Source organism: Saccopteryx bilineata, chromosome 12, assembly GCF_036850765.1.
Source record: "Saccopteryx bilineata isolate mSacBil1 chromosome 12, mSacBil1_pri_phased_curated, whole genome shotgun sequence".
Taxonomy (NCBI): domain Eukaryota; kingdom Metazoa; phylum Chordata; class Mammalia; order Chiroptera; family Emballonuridae; genus Saccopteryx; species Saccopteryx bilineata.
The window spans coordinates 44,177,529-44,198,017 of record NC_089501.1 but is presented as its reverse complement, the minus strand read 5'-3'; the positions used below and the strand labels follow the sequence as shown (position 1 = coordinate 44,198,017).

General features: G+C 45.0%; 1 protein-coding gene across 2 annotated transcripts in view; it reads right to left on the bottom strand.

Annotated features, from left to right (window-relative positions):
• Positions 1 to 20,489, bottom strand: part of PPP1R14C (protein phosphatase 1 regulatory inhibitor subunit 14C) — a 535,162-nt gene that overhangs the window by 456,218 nt on the left and 58,455 nt on the right. The window contains exon 4 of one of the 2 annotated variants that reach the window (XM_066247898.1): positions 7,603 to 9,236. The exons of the other annotated variant lie outside the window; for it this stretch is intronic. Within the exon in view, the coding sequence (XP_066103995.1) occupies positions 9,162 to 9,236 (75 nt within the window). The 3' untranslated portion in view covers positions 7,603 to 9,161. Of the gene's footprint in view, positions 1 to 7,602; positions 9,237 to 20,489 lie in introns of those variants that run through there. 2 annotated transcript variants of the gene reach the window in all.

Below are 20,489 nucleotides of genomic sequence, written 5' to 3'. Positions count from 1 at the left end.
TATTTCCATCAATAGTTCTAAGTTGCCCTCTAGTTGATATATCTACCCTGTGCTGTCATTGGGTCGAGTTTAACCTTTTCCAGCCTGGCTCCTAATTGTGAATGTGGACATTATGCTGTTCACATTACATGGTCCCTGTAAGAATTCATTTGTAAACAGCCTAATCACAGCTGACTTTTGTCAGGATTCTTCTTCCCCCCAAGTTTAACTATTGCCACACAGCCCTCACACACCCTAGACTTCTGACAAAAGCAAAGATGATTAAAGCTCCCGATCCCAATTCAGAGCGTAGGGCTGGTTAACATGAAGGAGGGTGAGCGTCTGATGTCTGATTTCAGGTGGGGGTTGTGGTTTGGAAGAGAAGCAGGCCAGAGGTACTAACCTTGGGGCTGCTGAAACCTCACACTTAGTTAAGTGCCTGCAAACTCCACCTTTCTTCATAGTCTAAGCTTTTTCACATAAAAAAATTTTTTTTTAAATCAGTGGCACTATAGCTTGGCCTTGGGGGCCACAGTTTAAAGGAGAGAAGGAAAGGCCAGAGGCAGCACCATTATTCCCAAACGTGGCACGCAGCATAGCGGCAAGCTTCTCACACCTTCTCAGGGGACCATTCCCCAGGAGACAGCTACAGGTAATTGGACAGCTTTTATAAAGCCTCCCGTGGGAAGCCAATAAAACTTCCAAACTGGAACCATTCAATCTAAGCATCTGAACGGTTAGTTAGAAAACATTCTTTCTTGATCCACGGTAGACATTAACATTGGCTTTCCCAGTTACCAGCAAATAACCCGCAGGACTTTTTGTTAAAACTCTGACAACACAAAAATAATGACCCTCTTTGTAATGAAGTCAGTGTCTGAAGGAGGTGATTGGATTAGTGATTGGTTACGATTTTTAAACCCCTTCATTTCTGCTGGTTGGCAACAAAAGAGGAATTTCAGTGTTTAAAAGGTTTCTGCCCTCAGGCTCTGGAGCTCATTAGAAATGTGACTTTTGTGTGGTTTACCATCTGGATGAGTGAGTCATTCTTAACCGCTGATGGTGGAGCATTCAGCAAGTTTCTCACCCGTTCATGGTGCAGCCGGTGTACAGTGGCATTAAGAAGTATCTTTCCTGTTTCCTCCGCATGAAGACCATAAATTACGGGAAACGCTTTGGAGGAGATGGGTCTCATGATAAACCTTGAGCCACAAGAGCAATTAAAGGCTTAACTCCTCCTAGAAGTTATTGAATGTTTTATGGAATTTAAATTCCCAGCCTAAAGATAACACAATGGCTTTCTTCCTTTGCACACCTGTGAAACAACAAAAAAATGCACACAAGCTGGTCCGTCGCTGTCAGCGCCCAGGGTGCACCTGTTGGGCAGAGGGTCACGGTGACTGAAGCAGACCTGTGAAGCTGGCCGTGTTGGAGTTGAAGCTCCAAAGTCAGCTTGTGCTCATGAGACCCCGTGGGTGGAACCCATTTCAGAAGGCAGAAGAGGAAAGAGACGTGACGCCCACCTCCCAAACAAGCCAGTGTGTGTGTGCGAGGGGGTGAGCGGCCAGCCCCATCCCTGGCAGGGATTCAGCACAGAGGAAGGAGGTCAGGAAATCCAATCAGGGAGGTGTGAGTTTGGGGAGGAGAGGCTGGGCTTGTCCCCAGCTATTCTGGGACAACCAGCAACACTGGCCTCCTGCCTGGCGTGGCCTCCAAAGTCCCTGGCCCTGGCTAGGAACTTGGGTTCGAGAACCTGATGATACGTGAGCTCCTTCCTGAAATGTTCACGCCTCTCTGAGCTTTTCTCCCTGCCGCTCTGTGTCTCTGTCCCCCCTGGCGCTCTCTCCTCAGCACACAGTCGCTCTCCGGGGCTCCGCCCACGGCTCAGTCTCTATCTGTTCTCTCTCCTGCAAAGCTTCAGAGGTCCTGAGGACCCCCTGAGCCTACCTGAGCTGTAGCTTTAAGAACCCTATCAACGTAAGAAACATCCAAACCTGTAACAATTTTTATGAGTTTATTTGAGCCAAACATGAAAATTGCCAGGAAGTGAAATCTCAATGGATTGAGAAAAGGCTCTTGGAAATGACAGTTTCATCATTTATTTTATATATCAGAATCAATGGAGACGACATGAGGGGTTGCCTGAAATCCACTGGTGATAGATTAGGGAGGTGGGAGAAGGCAAAGCTGGTGGGGGAGGGGGATTTCTGCGGTTAGATGAAAAGTAAAGGGATGGACACACACATAGGCAGGCATAGGATAGTCAAGTTAACAATTAACACGATACTAATAACTATAAGGGGGTTTGTGGTCTCTGCTCTGGTGTGGTGTTGTGCTTTAAGGAGTCCAGAAAAAAGAAATTATATTGATATCCCAAAGGCATGTGATCAGGTATGTTATCTTAGATACAAAAAGACAACAGAGAGGCTCAGTTAAGGGGAAGATTGGCCTTTGTTAGGGAAAAATACATCCCTAGGACAGGACTACTCACCATGACCCGCTTTTAGTTAGAGAGTTTTCACTTCAGACCCTCCTGTGTGGTGGCTTTAGGTCTCTGAGTCTGCAGGGCCACCGTGAAGGCCTCCCCTGAGCTTGTCAGGGTTCATATGTGGCCCCCTTTTTATATACAACTCCTAGCTTAAGGATATTGGCAGAAAGTTCTCAGACTGAAAAGGTGCAGAATGCCTAAAACAGAAATAGCATTCAAGAGGAAAAAGAAATTATGCTATTTTATTTTTCCAACAGTTTGAGAGGTTTTGTTCAACTCATCACCAATTCCAGAGAGACACGCTTCTCCAGGGCTTGGGGTAATCTGTGAAGCAAGGCTTGCTGCCTGGCAGATTGGAATGTTGGTCCCCTGGATTGGGATGACAGCTGAAAATGGAGGTTCTGTGCTAAGAGCCATAATCATCCCCTTTCCATGAGCAATCCAAAAGGGGGTTTGAGTCCCCCTTTTATAAATCTAATCAGCACCTGTCATGAACAGTAGAAAAACCAGATGGCCAATCTCTTAAGCAACTTGTGACCCAGAAGGGTGTGCTGGGTCACACTTTATATAGATCACCTTCCGACCTGACAAGAACCAATCTGGTTACACCAGATATTCCATGAGCTCATTTTCTATTTTTGGTTTCAGCTACCACTGGGTGGGTAGTGATACTGCAGATGAATTACAGTCTCAAAATAGCAAGTGATAATGTGCTACTCACACTATTTAGGCACATATGTTAAAGGGAAAGAGGTGTGGCCAGAGTTGCCATTTTCTGTCCTCTCCACCTCACTCGGGGTCGTTTTTCCTGTAGATGAGATGTGTCTGGGTTCTGGCGCCCACCTTCCCTGCTCTCCACCTGGAAGCATTCCCTTTTGGTTGCTTACAAGGAGGGAGACAGACAAGTGGCTGTTGTGAAAGGAAATTCTGTCTGCAGAAGAACCATTTCCAGGCAGGAAATCCCTCGAAAGGAAACTTCTGATCCTATACAGTTGAAAATGATTAGTTAAGTTAGGGTCTAAATGTGAGAATGTTATCTGCTAGCTACAAGGACGATACAAGTCATACTGAAAGAGACCAAGAAGATTGACGATTATCAAGTTTGTGCAGGCTGTGAGATCCAACCCTATTACAAGCTGACAAGTTTGCCTGTGACAGTGCCACGGATGCTGCAGAAGGCCCAACAGTCCTGGGTCAGAGAGAAAGGACAGCTTATTACTCACAGAAATAGCAGTGGCCGGAATAGCAGCATATCTTGGCACTGATTTCTCAAGTCTCATTCCCACAGGGGGTTTCAAAGAAGGCAACGTGACACACGCCATAGGTTGCATTACAGGAGAAAAAATACTGAACATAGGGAACCCTAATCTTTTATAACAGGCAGTAAGATCACCTGCTCTTTGCTCTAGAGCAGCGATTTTCAATCGGTATGCCATGGCACATGCATGTTTTAAGTATTCTTACAGCATAGCAGTGTGCCATAGCACACCAGTTGAAAATTTCTGCTCTAGAGGGTGAAACTAGATCCTCCAAGGCTGTCTGCTACCCATATGAACCTACCTGAAAATAACTGTACAGAACTACAGTTGTCTTGGGTCTCTGCTCACAAACGTGCAGAAACATGAGAGAGACCGTGTAGAATTACCTTCCAACAACACTGAATTAAAAATATAAATATATATATATAAAGAAAAATATAAATATGATCAAATATATACTGCCACGTGTCACTTAACAATGGGGACAGGTCTGAAAAATGTGTCATGAAGTCCTTTTGTTGTTGTACGAACATCATAGTGTGTGCTTACACAAACTGGGATACACAGAGCCTACTGCACACCTAGGCTGTATGGTGTAGCCTACTGCTCCTAAGCCACAAGCCTGTACAGCATGTTACTGTACTGAGTACTGTAGGCAACTGTAACACAGTGGTAAACACGTGTCTAAACATAGACAAGGCCCAGTGAAAATATGGTAAAAAGATGAAAAAGGTACACTTGCCTAGGGCACTCACCATGCACAGAGCTGGCCGCACTGGAAGCTGCTCGGGTGGGTCAGCGAGCTAGTGGTCAGAGACTGAAGGCCGAGGACATCACTACTGGAGACTAGAACACTGAACACTTAGGCTACGCTCACCTTACGAAACGGGGTTTCTTCCTTAAATAATAAGTTAATCTTAGCTTACTCTAATATTTTTACTTTATGAAGTTTTCATTTTTAACTTTCTGATTCTTTTGTAGTAACACTTAGCTTAAAACACAAGCATGGCCCAGGCCGGTTGGCTTACTGGTAGAGTGTCGTTTCAGCGTGTGGAAGTCCCGAGTTCGATTCCCGGTCAGGGTACACAGGAGAAGCCACCCTCTGTTTCTTCACCCCTCCCCCTCCCCCTCCCCTTCTCTCTCTCTCTCTCTCTCTCTCTCTCTCTCTCTCTCTTTCTTCCCCTCCTGCTCAATTGCTTCCAGCACATCAACCCCAGGCACTGAGGATGGCTCAGTAAAGCCTCCACCTCAGATGCTACAAAAAGCTTTGTTGTGAGCATGGCCCCAGATGGTCAGAGCATCAGCCCCAGACAGGGGTTGCTGGGTGGATCCTGGTCGGGGTGCATGCGGGAGTCTGTCTCTATCTCCCCTCCCCTCACTTGGAAAAAAAAAAAAGAAAACAAAAACACAAGCACATTGTACAATTGCCCAAACACATTTTCTATCTTTCTATCCTTATCCTATAAGCTATTTTTCTATTTTACAATTTAAAACAATTTTGTAAAACTGTTTTTATTAAAAACTAAGCTGCATAAAGAACAACAAACTCAACCCTCACAGGTTGCGTGTGGAGCAGGGCTCAGGGCGGAGCCTGGCTCCCACCTGCAGCCTCTCCTGCACCCCGAAAGGAAAAGGGGCTGTCTCCCACCGGCTCTCGCCCACCCACTTCTCCAGGTGGTAGGCCTAGTGCCTGGGCCAGACTGGCTGTCCCGGCTGTGGCTCCTTCGGCCAGTATCCCTCGGGAAGCGGTAGCCATGGCCGAAGATCTCCTGTTCCCAACGCCCAAGTCTCCTCGGAAAGAGGCAGGCGCATCACATTCTCGCCTGTTGTTGGGAAGCTGATTCCGCGCAGTCTTTCACGGGGACTCTTGGTGGTCACTGAGAAGCAGATACCCGTGTGCTACAGGAATTGCAAACCACCTTACCCTGAGCCGCTCTCTCCCCCAAGTTTGCCTTCTCAGGAAACTGATGCAAGGACACCGCGGTCAGCAGCTAAGGCCGAGCCCGGGAGCCTTCCGTTAGGGGAGAAGGCAAGGAGGGCCGGAAAGGGGTGCGGCGGCACAGAGCCAGGCTGCACTGCAGCTCGGCGGCAGGGACGTTCACTCCAGTGGGCGCGGATCAAAGGAACCTCCTGGAAGAGGCAGGAAAGCCTCACAGTCAAGGGGTATGGCGTGAAACAGCTCTGTCACTGTATGACCCCAGGTAAGCTGCTCAGTCTTTCTGAGTTTATTTTTCTCATCTATGAAATAAGCAACTTAGCTCCTAATGTGAACGTTGGGATTAAATGAGAGAAGGCAATGCAAGCCCTTAGCACAGTGGCAAATACACAGGAACCATTATTATGATTGTTGTAAATGGACGCCACTCCGTGACGTTTAAATTTAGGCGTCTCTGTGTTCCAGTGAGCGCTGGGCTAGGAGCTGGAGACTGAGGGGTCGTTCCCCAGTGCCGTGCTCTCATTCCTCCCCAGTGGAGAATAAAGTGAGAAGTAGTCCACAGGCTGGTGTCACACGGCCACACGGGAGCCGAGGGTCACACGAGAACGACCCAGTGGCCCAGTGGTGCTCAAACTGGGAGCTTGCAAAGACATATGCCTAAAATCTGCTCCTACAGCTTCTGTTTAAACTGGTCAGGATGAGGGTCCAGCCTTCAGAAGTCTTTAAAACTTCCCACGTGAAACAAATGTACACCCAGTTCTAAGAACCACTGTCCCAGCTGGGAAGGAAACAGTTGAGTTTTCTTGAAGAATCTTCCATCTTATTTATTCAACTGGCAAACACATATTGATCCCTTTGATGGGCCAAGCACCAGACCAGGTGTTTGACTTCTAAGACCCAGTCCCGGCCACAAGGACTCCAGAGTTTAACAGAAGAGACGAATGGAGGAATACACAGTAGTAATAATGTGGATACATGGGGAGGCGATGGGGGGAAGGGTCACCACCGGAAGCTCTTTAGATAGAGCCTGTTAGTGGAGAGGGTGTTCCAGACAGAGACAATAGTTTCTGCATAGTCCCACAGGAGAAAAATACATAGAACATTCCAGATAGCCCAAAGACTTCAGTACGACTGGCCATTAACACAAGGCCAGAAGGCGGGGCCAGAGAGGCAGAACCAATTCCTTATAAGATATTGGGAGGTGTTTGGGCTTTAAGTAGAGCTGTCTTTCAGAAAGATTGTTCTGGCTGCTGGATGGAGAATAGATCAGAGGGAGGCAAGACTGGACACAGAGAAGCCAGTTTTCAGTTGGTTACAGAAATCAAGGCAAGATTTAACAAGGGACCCGATATGAGAGATATGAGAAGAGCGTGGTGACCGAGGGTGTGTTGGGGGCAGAGAGGGGGAGTCAAAGAGGAGGTCCATGCTTGTGGCTTGAGACTCAGGGGAAATAGGGTGAGGCTAGGCCCTGAGCGGGGGAAGGGAGGGACGGAGGGAGCGTGTCGTGTGGTGAGATCAGAGGCCTTTGGAAGAAAGGCTCATTCTTGCTTTATCTGAAGACCACAGCTTGGGCTGGTGAAGCCGAGGGAGAATCCTGAGTTTCTCTGTATTCATGGGATATATGACATTCTAACAGTGGTTGAAACACCCGATTATTTGACATCTTGAGGATTTATATCAGATGGGTAAAGGGGAGTTTTGATGAATAAAGGGGCGTGGCCAAGGGGACAACTGGCAGGACCCAGGACACAGAGTTTATCCTCTGTTTCCTCCTCAACCCAGGAGTGAAGTCCAGCAACTTTGCTTTCATCAGAACCGGGCCAGGCTCAAATGCCTGAAAAGGAGAGGTCAGACAGCTGCCTGGCACCCTCATCTGAGAGCGCCTGACCCAGGAATGTCAGCACATGGGTGTGTTTTGCAAGGCACGCGTGTAAGCAGAGTTGTAAGCAGCTCCATTTATTTGAGTAAATAGCTTGTAAAGAAATCATTGGTAAACATTACAAAATTAAATACATTTTCAAAAGCTTGCCAGTATACATAAAATTCACAAACATAGTTCTTTTAAAAAATAAAATATGTTCAGAGCACCCTTGATATAAAATGCCCGATCCCTGTGCTCTGGGAGGGCCTGCCGGAGACATCGTCCTGTGGGTGGGGTTTCTGCGGTGAGGCCAGGGAACCCCTGGCTGGGAGGAAGAGGTCCTATTACTCTGACCTTTTACCCACCCACATCTATCTGAATTTGGAGCCTCCCCAAGGAGCTGGAATAGAGCTGAGAGGGGCAGAGCAGGTGCCCCAGGCCAAGCTCCGAGCAAGGGGATCAGGGTGCAAAACTGGGCCCAGGAGCCAGAGCCCTCACCATACGCCACTGAGAAGAACCGGAAGTACAATCTCCACCACGCTTCTGACCCAGCAAGTGCCTGTCCATCAACCCTCCTGAGAGAAGGGGAGGCTGCGCCACGCCTCCACCCGCTCAGCCCTCGGTTCCCTCACTCTGGTCAGACGCTGCCCAGACACAGAAGCGACCAGAATCTACCAAGAAGAGAGATTCATAACCTGTTGACTTCTTTATGACCTGCTTCCATGGAGGAGAGAGAACAACCCACAGTCCTTGGTTGAAAGCAGAGAATTCATTGCTACACAGTGCTTCCATTTTCCACGGCAAAGCACCACTCAGAGAGCACGGGCCCTTCTCTAGAAATCCCAGTAGTTCTTCGAATGGAGGGTTCGTTAAACTTTAAAATACCACAAATGAGGCAAGAAGTACATGACCTGGCAAAGCATCCCAACTAACGAAATAATAGAAAGTCCATAAATTAAGCCCTTGACCAACTCAACATTTTTGTAGTGTAGCTCATTCGAATAACGGATATACTGAATTCTTTCACTTTGGTGCATAAAGTGGATGTTGGAGGTCAGCAGCACTCACTTGAAAAGTATCTAGAGGCCTCCTGAAAACACAGGTGCTGTGACCTCCAGTTAAAGGACAACCACAAGCTTATTTCATAAATGTGAAATAGAACTCACAATCTACATCATAACTTTGTTGTGTGTAGATATATATATATGTGTATATATATACAAGTACGAGAAATTTGACATCTAAGTCAAATGTACAACTTCAGATAAAAGGATTACCAAAGTAGTTGTAATAAAAAACAAAACAAAACCATCAACCCTGTATAGTTAGATCCTAAACATCAGATTTCTCAAAGCAAATACTGCCTGGTCCAGCCCATCCTTGGACATCTCCCTGGTTTGATAAGCTCTGATTGGGCTGAAAGCCGAGTTGTGATATCTTTGCTATTAAAATAGTACACTAACAAAACCTTTAAAAACAGAAAAGAAATGCTCTTGAATAAATGTCTCATAGATTCCCCCCTTCCTCCCCAAAAAAGTGTTTCTCATAAGGACAGCTATTCTTCAATAACAGTCCTCATGAAGTCCAAAGCCCGGGACCGTTTCTGGGTTTCCAGGCAAGTTCCACCTTGTGCCAGAATCACACAGTCTTCTTCTGCGGGGGGCTCAGTTTCCTCATGCCTCTTATCCGAGAGAGCAGCTCCTTGATAAATTCCTGAAAGAGATCAGAAGAAGTTCATATGAGGAGGACAGGGTCATTCTATTAAAATGTGGGTTCAAGATCTGCTTGAAGCAATTGATGTCAACTGAAGTTACCCTTAGTTGATGAGTATGTTTGGATGCACAAGTATAACCCCAACTGGTGCAGTACAGGATATTTTAAACCAAGAAGAGTGTTTCCATTTCACACCACAATGCCTTTTAACTGCTAGACAGATGCTCCCCGACATGTGATGGGGTTATGTTGAAAATGCTCTGAATACAGCCAACCTACAGAAGATCACAGCTTAGCCTGGCCTTCCTTACGTGTGCTCAGAACACTTCCATTAGCCACAGTGGGGCCATCCAGTTGCCGCTGCCCAGCACCGTGGGAGAGTATCGAACTACTATGCTGGTTGGAAGAATATCAAAATTCGAAGTACAGTCTCTACTAAATAAGCATCACTTTGGCACCATCATAAAGTGATTAAAAAAAAACAAGTCAAACCATCCTAAGTGAGGGACGGTGTGTACTCATTAGGGAGTAAACCGGGCTGCCTACATTCATTGGCATTGCCTACTTGGCCCACGAAGGCATCTGTGGTTTAGATCAGTGCTTCCAAACCTTTAATAAGGCTTTAACACGAGCATACAAATCACCCGCAGAGCCTGTGGATTCTGATCGAGTAGGTCCGGGTTGGGGCCTGTGACCCTGCATTTCCAGCCAGCTGCCAGGCAATGCTGGGGTGAGCCTCTGGACCACACCTGGAAAGGCAAGGCCAGACCAGTGCCCTTGAATTTGAGTGTGCACCACAGTCACGGGGGTGGGGGGTGGGGGGTGGGGGGGCTCACTAAACTGCAGAATGCTGGGCCTACTCCCAGAGTGTCTGATTCAGTAGGTCTGGATTGGGTTCTGGGAATCGGCATCTTTATTGAATTGATTGGGGTGACATGGGTTAATAAAATTATAGAGGTTTCAGGGGTACAACTCGATGGCACATCCTCTGTAGACAGTACTGTGTTCACCACCCCAAGTCGAGTTTCCTTCCATCCCCCTTTACCTTCTCCTGCTTGCCCCTCCCCGTTTCTCTCTGGCAATCTCTACACTGTTGGCTGTGAGTTGTTTTGCAGGGTTGTGGGTTTTTTTGCTTAAAACACCCCTTCCCGTTTTCACCCTGCCCCCCTGCCCCCAACACAGCGGAAACGGACTCACAGAGACAGAACAGACCGAGGGCGGTCAGAGGGGAGGTCCTAGACGGCTGCCAGAGGGGAGGTCCTAGACGGCTGTCAGAGGGGAGGTCCTAGACGGGCTGCCAGAGGGGAGGTCCTAGACGGCTGCCAGAGGGGAGGTCCTAGACGGGCTGCCAGAGGGGAGGTCCTAGACGGGCTGTCAGAGGGGAGGTCCTAGACGGGCTGTCAGAGGGGAGGTCCTAGACGGCTGTCAGAGGGGAGGTCCTAGACGGGCTGTCAGAGGGGAGGTCGTAGGAGAATCTGCGCTTCTTTTTTTTTTTAACTGGTTCATACAGTAGTCCTATGTTTATTTTTACTTTTTTGTTTTTTAGCTTTTTGTTTGTTTTTTTAAATCAGACATTAACTAACGATGGGTCTCATAATCAATTGAGTATTAGAGTTAATAAAATGTTAATAGATCTAAAGGCAATTTTGAAGTGGCCGAATAAGGTTGAATTAAGGAAAATAATATTTTCAGTATAAACTCAAATGTATAGATGATTGTCTTTTTCCCTTTTTCTAGATATTACACAACAGCAATAATTTTGGAAAAACTTTCCAATTTTTATTTTTTAATTTAAAAATTAAATGTAATGGGGTGACTGATGGTTAAGAGGACATAGGTTTCTGGTGGACATCTATCTCCGTGGCATGTGAACTGTCGATTGCCCCGGGTGTCCGTTACCAAAAGTCAAGTCATTTTCCGTCACCATATACTCGTCCCCCACCCCGTGCTCCCCCCGAGAACCTGCATTTCTAACACGCTCCCAGGTCACACCTAGGCTCTTAGTCCTGAGATCTCACTGAGAAACACTGGCCTGGATCACAGTGAGACTCTTCTGACTTTTTATTTTTACTGCAAATCATCATTTTAAAAACAACACCCATTTTACATTTACAATCCAGTACATATAAACACACGCCTGAAATACAAATGAAAAGAACAGATACTTACTGTACACAATGTACTCTATAGCGCTCTGTCTTGTCTGTGTATCCCAGTTCACTGACAAGGTAATGCTGAGGGACTCCCACTAAAACGATCCCACGACTCACAGATGGGAACCCAAAGGCTGAAGAACAGTCTAGACTGGTCCCCAGTTTATACCACCAGGAATCTTTCATTGTTGCCTCATGTTTTAAAATATTTGGTATCTACTGACAGGAAAATATGGTAAGTTTACTAATTTCTAGTTAAACACAATTTTACAATGTTTGCGGTCTCTTTGAGGACAATGTCAGCAGGTAAAAAACTTGGAAGAGAGCCCTGGCCGGTTGGCTCAGCGGTAGAGTGTCGGCCTGGCGTGCAGGGGACCCAGGTTCGATTCCCGGCCAGGGCACATAGGAGAAGCGCCCATTTGCTACTCCACCCCCACCCCCTCCTTCCTCTCTGTCTCTCTCTTCCCCTCCCGCAGCCAAGGCTCCATTGGAGCAAAGATGGCCCGGGCGCTGGGGATGGCTCCTTGGCCTCTGCCCCAGGCGCTAGAGTGGCTCTGGTCGCGGGCGGAGCGACGCCCCGGAGGGGCAGAGCATCGCCCCCTGGTGGGCAGAGCCTCGCCCCTGGTGGGCGTGCCGGGTGGATCCCGGTCGGGCGCATGTGGGAGTCTGTCTGACTGTCTCTCCCCGTTTCCAGCTTCAGAAAAAAAAAAAAAACTTGGAAGAGAAAAAAATGTGCTCATAGGCCCCATCATCCGCAAGGAAATAAAATTTATAGTCTGTGCTTGCACATGCACAAAAATATTTGGCTACTAAATAAGTCACATTTCTTTGATAATAGTGACTTTGTCTTTCTATTTTGGGGTTTGTCAAAGACAGAGTTGACAGCCAGCCAGACTTTCTGATCAGCAAGTGCGAGCCAGTGAATGGGAGAACTGAGCACAAACATTACGAAACCTTCCTCTGCATTAAGGCCTTCTGCAAACAGATCTCCTCCACCAATTCCAACCTTGAGTCACAAGCTCCCTGACTAATGATGCCCGCAATGACTCTCCAGCTCTGAAACACAATGAGCTTGAATATTTAATATTTTATTAGACACCCTATTTCCTCTTTAAATAATCTTTTTGTTATTATTAAAGTAATATGAGCTTTTCCTCGAAAACCTCAAAAATACAAACCAGCAACAATTTCTCGTCAGAACGAATCACTATTCACATACTTCCTTCTATGGCAAGGCTACCTGACCTAATTAAGATCATACTATATAAGTATATCCTTTCTCCCTCACATGGCATTATGTCAAACCTTTCCCCCACAACATTAAATCCTTTTAAACATTCATTTTAAGGTCTATGCAATCCTTTATTGTATGGATTTTCTACAAGCTACTTAATTCCCCTGACAATGGATATTTGATTGGCTCCTGGCTTTTCAAAATTATAAACAATGCCGCAGTTAACATCTTTGTGCATTGATCTTTGCCCGATTTGGGTTATTCCCTGTGGAGAGCAATTGAGAAGTAGGTCAAAGGACAAAATCAGCTTAATCACCACCATTTCTGAACTTGGACAGAATGAAATCCGTGGGAAGTAAAACGAGGCCCTAGTTTACATTTCCGAACTCTACTTTATCAGACTTAAAGAATTTCGTAGGCTAAAATAACGCCAAATTTTCTCATTTATAGTCAGTTTCCATTTTGAAAAGTTAAATGCACTTCCTGTTGCCCCTTTTACTCTGTGATGGAAGCAAAACAGTCTGCTGCACATACAATTTCAATTGTGTGGCTTCTGCAGTCGGTTGCTCCACTGACTTCCACAGAAAGTCCCCACTTGAGTGGAGACATGCTTTCCCTTTTTTACAAAAGCAAAGGTCAGGATTACAAACCCTATCATTTATTTTCTTAATAAGTCTGGTCATTTTTCTGTACTACTTTAGTAATATTTTTTATAAAGGTATAAAAATACAGATGAAAATCATAAAAGGAAAAATGCAACATAAACTACAGACATCTATCTCTTCCTCAAGGCAAGAGTAATCTGATTATTTAAATCAAATTCAATTTTCCTCAAAACACTGATTATAATATGTATAAATCTCAGTGATCAGAGGGGTAAAATAAATAACTCATTTTGTATTTGTGACAGACTAACATTAATGAAAGTTTCATTTTATATGAACCTAATTTATATATCTATAAATTAATATAGTCTATTGTGCCGTATTTTAAACTGTTCATTCAATCTGCATAAATGATCAGCTGAGTAAGTGTAAAAATAGCAAGATCAATATTTAGTCTCTGGATAGAAATTTGACACCACCACTCGCAACAGAAAGATTCTGTTCATTACAGATGATTCACAAAGAAAATTCAGGAGCTCTAATCAAAAATACTGATTGATGGCTCTTGGTTCCCATGACTCAAGAATACTCTATGTAGATAACAGCATACCTCATTTACTGTCCAAAACAGATCACTCCGACTTGGGTTAGGGACACTCACTTGGTCAGAGAAGGGCTGCCCCTTTGGGGAAATGACACATGAGTTAAGACCTGAATTAACAAAATGCAGCCAGCCTAGAGAGATGTGGGGTCCAGGTCATGGCACACATGCAGAGGCCTTGCAGAGAAATAAGCGAGAAAGTGGGCATTCCTAGCAAAGAAAAGGCAAGGGGAGCACGCTGGGAGCCAGATGGAGAGGCTAGGCCCAGACTGCTAGCACCTTATTGGCCACAGTGAGGTGATGAGAGATCATTCTTGGTGCGATGGAAAGCCACCAGAGGCTTTCAAGGGGAAGAATGTCACCTGGTTTGGTTTGTTTTTTTAAAAGATCCCTTCGGCTGCTGTGCGGAGGATGGGTTTTGTGAAGACAAGAGGGAAAGAGAGAACAGTTTGGGGCTGTTGCGGCAGTCCAGGTAAGGGCTGCCAGAGGCTTGGAATTAGGTTGATGGAATCCGAAGTGAAAATCAGTGTATAGAGCGGGGGTCCATTTCAGAGGCCAAGCCAGCAGATCTTGCTCATGGGCTGAATGTGGGGGTAGGGTGCTTATGGAGACAGGAAAGAAGGGAATGAATGACTCTCATCAGAACAATACTAGAAGAAAGATGGGAACATTTACTGAGATGGGGGAGGGGGGTAACTGGAAGATAAAGGGGTTTACAGGTATGAGACGTCTACTGGACATCTGAGGAGAGACATCAAGAGGACAGATAAACATGACTTTGGCTTCCGGCTCGTGGCTGAATGCATAAATATGGGCACCGTGGCACTGGCCAGAGTGCTTGGTGGTTAAGAGTGTCGTCCTGCTCTGCAAAGGTTGTGGGTTTGATCCCTAGTCAGGGCACACACAGGAACAGATTGATGTTTCTGCATCCCCACTCTCTCTCTCCTTCCTCTGTCTCATAAATAAATAAATAGATAGATAGATAGATAAATTTAAATTATATATATTATATATATGGGCACCACCAGCACCTAGATTAGTGTCTTTCAACCAAAAAAAAGCACAAAAATATTGTGTGACCCACACATAGTTACAGCAATCTAGTAGACAAAGATATAAGATTAAGACAAAAGTTTTATATAAAAAGATAACTCTTACTCTTTGTAGTAATACCTCTTGTTATTTTTCGTTCTATTTTATTTTGAAAAATGCAAGTCATCCCCAGCTCATGGGCTATCACTGAGAGTTTATAAACACAATGATCTAAATCGGGGCTATTCAGGGCAATTGTCCTGAACCACGTGTGTCTATTTACATTTAGATTAATTAAGATAAATAAAATTTAAAATTTACTATCTTAGTCATATCAGCCTCATTTCAAGTACGCGATAGCTCCATGTGACTAGTGGCTGCCACAATGGACACCACAGAGTGTTTCCATCATCGCAGAAAATTCATTTGGACAGAGCAGATGACAGTGCCCTGAATCCCAGGACAGGATGCAATAACATTGGAGAAATGCATTAACAGAGAGGGGGGAAAGGCTGGAGACCAAGGCCACAGGCCCTCCAACAAGTGCTGTCTGGTGGAGGAGTAAGAGTAAGCAAAGGAGACGGAAGAAAAAGAAAAAAAGGCGGGCAAACCCAAGAGAGTGTGCTATTTAGGAAGCCAAGGGCAGTGCTGGCCAGAGAGTTCTCCAGCGTTTCTATAAAGAGGAGGTGCTCAATGAAGTCAAGAGCTGATAAAGGTTGAGTAAGTCCAAGACAAACAAAGCTATTGAATTGCCAAGAAAGGGGCCACTGTGTATCAGTTGGGGGTGGTGGGGGTGGAATTGTACAAGGTTATCAACTGGCCCCAGCTACTGTGGTGGAAAGTTCTAGAGGTTTTCCTTTAAGCTCTGAAAAACTCGTCGACTTGGGGAAAGTTAGGGAAGATGAGAAGCATTTGGGGAAGAGCTGAGTCTAGGATGCTCGTGTGTGTGTGTGTGTGTGTGTGTGTGTGTATGTGTGTGTGTGTGTGTGTGTGTGTGTGTGTACACACAAGAGATCAAAGAAGCAGTAGAAAGAGAATAAACATTTCTGGTGACCTTGGAAACCTGACTTTATATAATGTGCATCCGCATGATTTACAAGAGACTTCTAAGAAAGAAAGAAAGAGAGAAAGAAGCCAAAGCAGGCTTCTGAAAGGACCTGGCAGCCAACGGGAAAACAGAAGGTCCTTCCTCGCTCTGGAGTTTTGGCCATGTGGCGCTATCAGAGGGCACGCCACCGCAGTGGCCATGCTCTGCTCAGCTCTCATCCCTCGATCCCTCCTGGACCCTGTGGCTTTCGGCTTCCGCCCCCTCCCACCTGTTCCATCCTATGCCAGGAGCGGCAGATGGACACACGTTTTGTAATTATCACCAGAGCTGAGTGTCTGGGAGCCTTCCCTAGTCGCTCCCAGGGACTCATCTGTTACTCTCGGCGAGGACACTGCCATGCTTAAACGGAGAGGGCTCCATCAGGAAGCAGGACAACAGAAGCACAGTATCATTGCAAATCACTGCTTCGCACACATACTGCATTTATGTCATTCTCTCGGCACTTCGAGTCATTTAAAAAGATAATATGGATGGATATTCAGTGGCAGCCCTTTGATGAGAAGTATTTTCTGACAAAAGAACTCATAAAATAAACAAACGCTTTAACACCGCCGCTCTGTGAATGGTGTCACCAACCACAATAACTGTATGGGTCATGCAAGCTCCAATAAAGCCTGCCCAACAGAACTCTGGATGCTCAGCCTGCGTCTCCAACCCAGTCATCCAGCGCGGACATGGAGCACAGGGTGGAGTGGAGGAAGAGGAAGAGCAGGTGAGGATTCTGAAGGCTGAGATTCACGTGGGTCAGCAACCTCCCACCCGTATCCTGTGTCTCCTCTTTGTCACCCCAATCAATGCACCAGCGATTTCCTTTAAAATGCATATTCACAGGGACCATCTGCTCCTGGTCTGGGTCTCACTGCTGGGTGACAGCAAATCAAGTCAGCTTGCACTGTCAATATCATTGAGTGCCAGTTTCAGGCGTACAGCACGGTGCTTAGACAATCATCTACTTTATAGAGGGATCCCTACGATATTCCCAGTGCCCACTGGCCACCAGACAGTTACTGCGACATTACTGACCGTATTCCCTGTGCTGTGCTTTACCTCCCGGGACTACCCTGTCACTGCCGATTTGCACTTCTCAAGCCCTTCCCCTCTTGCAACTAGCTACCTGAAACTTCTTTTGGAAAGCCTGACATTGGACAGATGGTGGAAGAATGAGGCCAGCTGGGATCAGGTGGAGGAAGAGAAGAATTTTTTTTAATTTGAGACATAATTGACATATAACATTATATTAGTTTCAGGTGTACAACATAACAATCTGATATTTGTATATGTTGTGACACAATCCCCACTATAAGTCTGATTAATGTTCATCACCACATAGTTACAATATTTTTCTGTGATGAGAACTTTTACCATCTCCTTTCCTAGCAGCTTGCAAATATACAATAGCGTATTAACCACAGTCACCACACTCCACGAGAAGAATTTCTAGATCCACAAAGTTTAGATCAATGAGGACAGTGGAAGGGTAGTAGGTATCTTTTTTATTTATTTATTTATTTATTTATTTATTTATTTATTTATTTATTTCAGAGAGAGACAGAGAGAGGGACAGACAGGGACAGATAGGCAGGAAGGGAGATGAGAAGCATCAATTCTTCATTGTGACACCTTAGTTGTTCATTGATTGCTTTCTCATATGTTCCTTGACCGGGGTGCTACAGCAGAGCAAGTGACCCTTTGCTCAAGCCAGTGACCTTGGGCTCAAGCCAGCGACCTTGGGCTTCAAGCTAGCGACCTTTAGGCTCAAGCCAGTGACCATGGGATCATGTCTATGATCATGATTCCATGCTCAAGCCAGTGACCCCGCACTCAAGCTGGTGAGCCCATGCTCAAGCTGGCAAGGTCAGGGTTTCAAACCTGGGTCCTCTGCGTCCAAATCTGTCACTTTATCCACTGTGCTACCGCCTGGTCAGGCACCTTCTAAAATATGATGGCAACCCCAGAAATGGTTCCAAATGGCAAAATGTCCTCATGCAAAGGACCAGCTAAGCATTTAAAAAGCATACTGTAAACTTTGATCAGCTTGAATATCCAGGTCACAAGGAGGCCAGAGGGGCAGGCCTTGAATCAGCATGGATGGGGAGCTGGAATGTGCTCCTTGTAGTCGCCAGCATTCAGCACCAGAAGCACCATCATCACTCCCCACTAAGATATTTAATTTCTCCCCTCTTCTGGGAGGGGGCAGATAGTGTTGTTTATTGTCAGAGAAGTTCATTTGCTAACAGGGCACACCAGAACTGATCCTATTTTTCATTTTCTGAAAAGAGGCTTATGAATCCGTTATGGGTATGGGTTTGTGCCTGCTGTTGTTATAATCCCTTCTGCCAACAGAACATTCCTGGAGGTCTTCGCTGCATCCTGGACGATGCCCCTTCCCCCACCTCCTTTAACTTAAAACCACTGACACTATTTTGTCCATTTATTTTCTTGACTATCTGCCTTTAAAGATTAATTTGTTCTGCTGGTGAGAGCAGTCCCCTTAATCTATTTTAGAGATTCAGATCACTGCTCTCAGGCTAATTTATTTTGTACCTAAATTCTAGCCTTTATTTGTATGCAGAACAACAGTTCTTTTGCCTCTACCATCTTCAACCTTACTAGCATTTCATTCTTCACTAATAGGTTTCTCAAAATCCATACACTTGAAACTCAGAGAACATAAAAATCCACATAAATAATTCAACCAATGCAAATAATCAATGGAGTTAATTTAGTAAAATTATACTCTCCTACTTTATAATCACCACAAAACTAAAGTAATTTCATCAAGAATCCTATTACCAAAGAGGGACAACAGTATCGTGTAGAAACACCTCAGTCTTATCTAAATGAAACAAACCCATTTCTGAACTGTTTGAAATTTGGTTTTGATTGTGACTTCCCTTGCTAAAAAATACAGACATCCAAAAGTCATGTGTTAAATTGCCCTTAACTCATCTTCTTTCTTTTGTTTAGGTGAGTCTAAACATAAGAAGAGACTGTGAAGCTATTTATAATATAGGGTTGCTCAACTTTGAAAATATGATCATTCATTCTGAATTTAATGGAAAAAGAAAAGGCCATAAAATCACAATCCATCATTCAAAAATGTCAACCATTTTCAAGGTCCACATTCCATTAAAACCTGTAACCTCCTCCATCTCATCTTTAAAAGGAAAAAAAAAACAAAACAGTCATGGATTACTGGAAAAGCATCCAAAGGCAAGATGCATGTGACTCTTCCTATAATGGTATCTCTTTCTTCTTTCCTTAAGTGACATCACAGTTACTGTCATCATCATTATCACCGTTCTCACAGTCATCGTGCTTCTAAGAGTGTGTAGTAAAGAATTAAACATTATTCAAAAAGAGGTCTGGCCTTAGACCTCTGTTCCTCATCCCAGCCCCAAACTGCAGTCTTTTCTGAGGAAACCCCATGACAATCCAGATGGAAAGGTTCACTGGTGTGTAGACACTCAGACCCAACCTGTTAAACTGAAGCAAAAACGTTGCTTCCTCAGCTTTTTCTAGCTATAGACTCCCTACAATCATATTCTGTTAAGTAGTTTGGTTCCTAATTTATAGAAACATAGGATAAGCAGATATCTTGCTGTTTTTGTCCTTTTATTTCTACTTTAATGTTCTTTGAGCATTTTAATTATCACCATAGTTAATTGTGATCTTATAAAAGATTGGGTTTTTTTATTAATTGATTGTAGAGAGGCAGAGAAAAGGGGAAGAGGGAGGGAGATAGAGAGAGAGAGAGAGAGAGAGAGAGAGAGAGAGAGAAACATTCATTTGTTGTTTCACTTAGCTGTATATTCATTAGTTGCTTCCTATATGTGCCCTGACTGGGGATCGAACCCACAACATTGGTGTTTTGGGACGACGTGCTAATCAACTAAGCTAACCAGCCAGGGCCAAGAGACTGTTTTTAAAATGGACATACAGATGTACTGCTTTATCTAAGTCCCTATATTAATTACAGACACATGGATATTCAATAAACATCTGTTGAGCAAATGAATAAAGAGAATGTAGCAGAATGCCAAGCTATGTCTCCGCCAATCACCCACACAGCCTCTCTGTGTTGTAAATATCCAGTTTATATTTTCTCTCCACTGCAACTGGCTCAGTGAACAGGGACTGTGAGTACTTTCATGCACACATAAACTCAAGAATATTTTAAACAATAGGTTAAAATGTTGAATAGATAAAGAGCTGATGTGGTCAGGATGAGTTGACAATGGCCACCTCCAAAGCGTGTCAGAAAAGTGAGATGCAGTTACCATGACACTAAGGCAAAGGATGGAGATTCTGCCTTTCTACTGCCAACATAGAAAGAACACAGAGCAGGCCTTCCTCCCCAAAGACCATGGCCAATTTCTACTACTTACAAAGCATGATCGGACATCCTCTTCCTGCACCTTCATTGTCTTCATGACATTTCTGTGACCCGGAAGATTACTGGCACCCAGAAATGCTTCTCACCACATATGCTTAGACTAAGTCATCCTGCTTGAACCTTG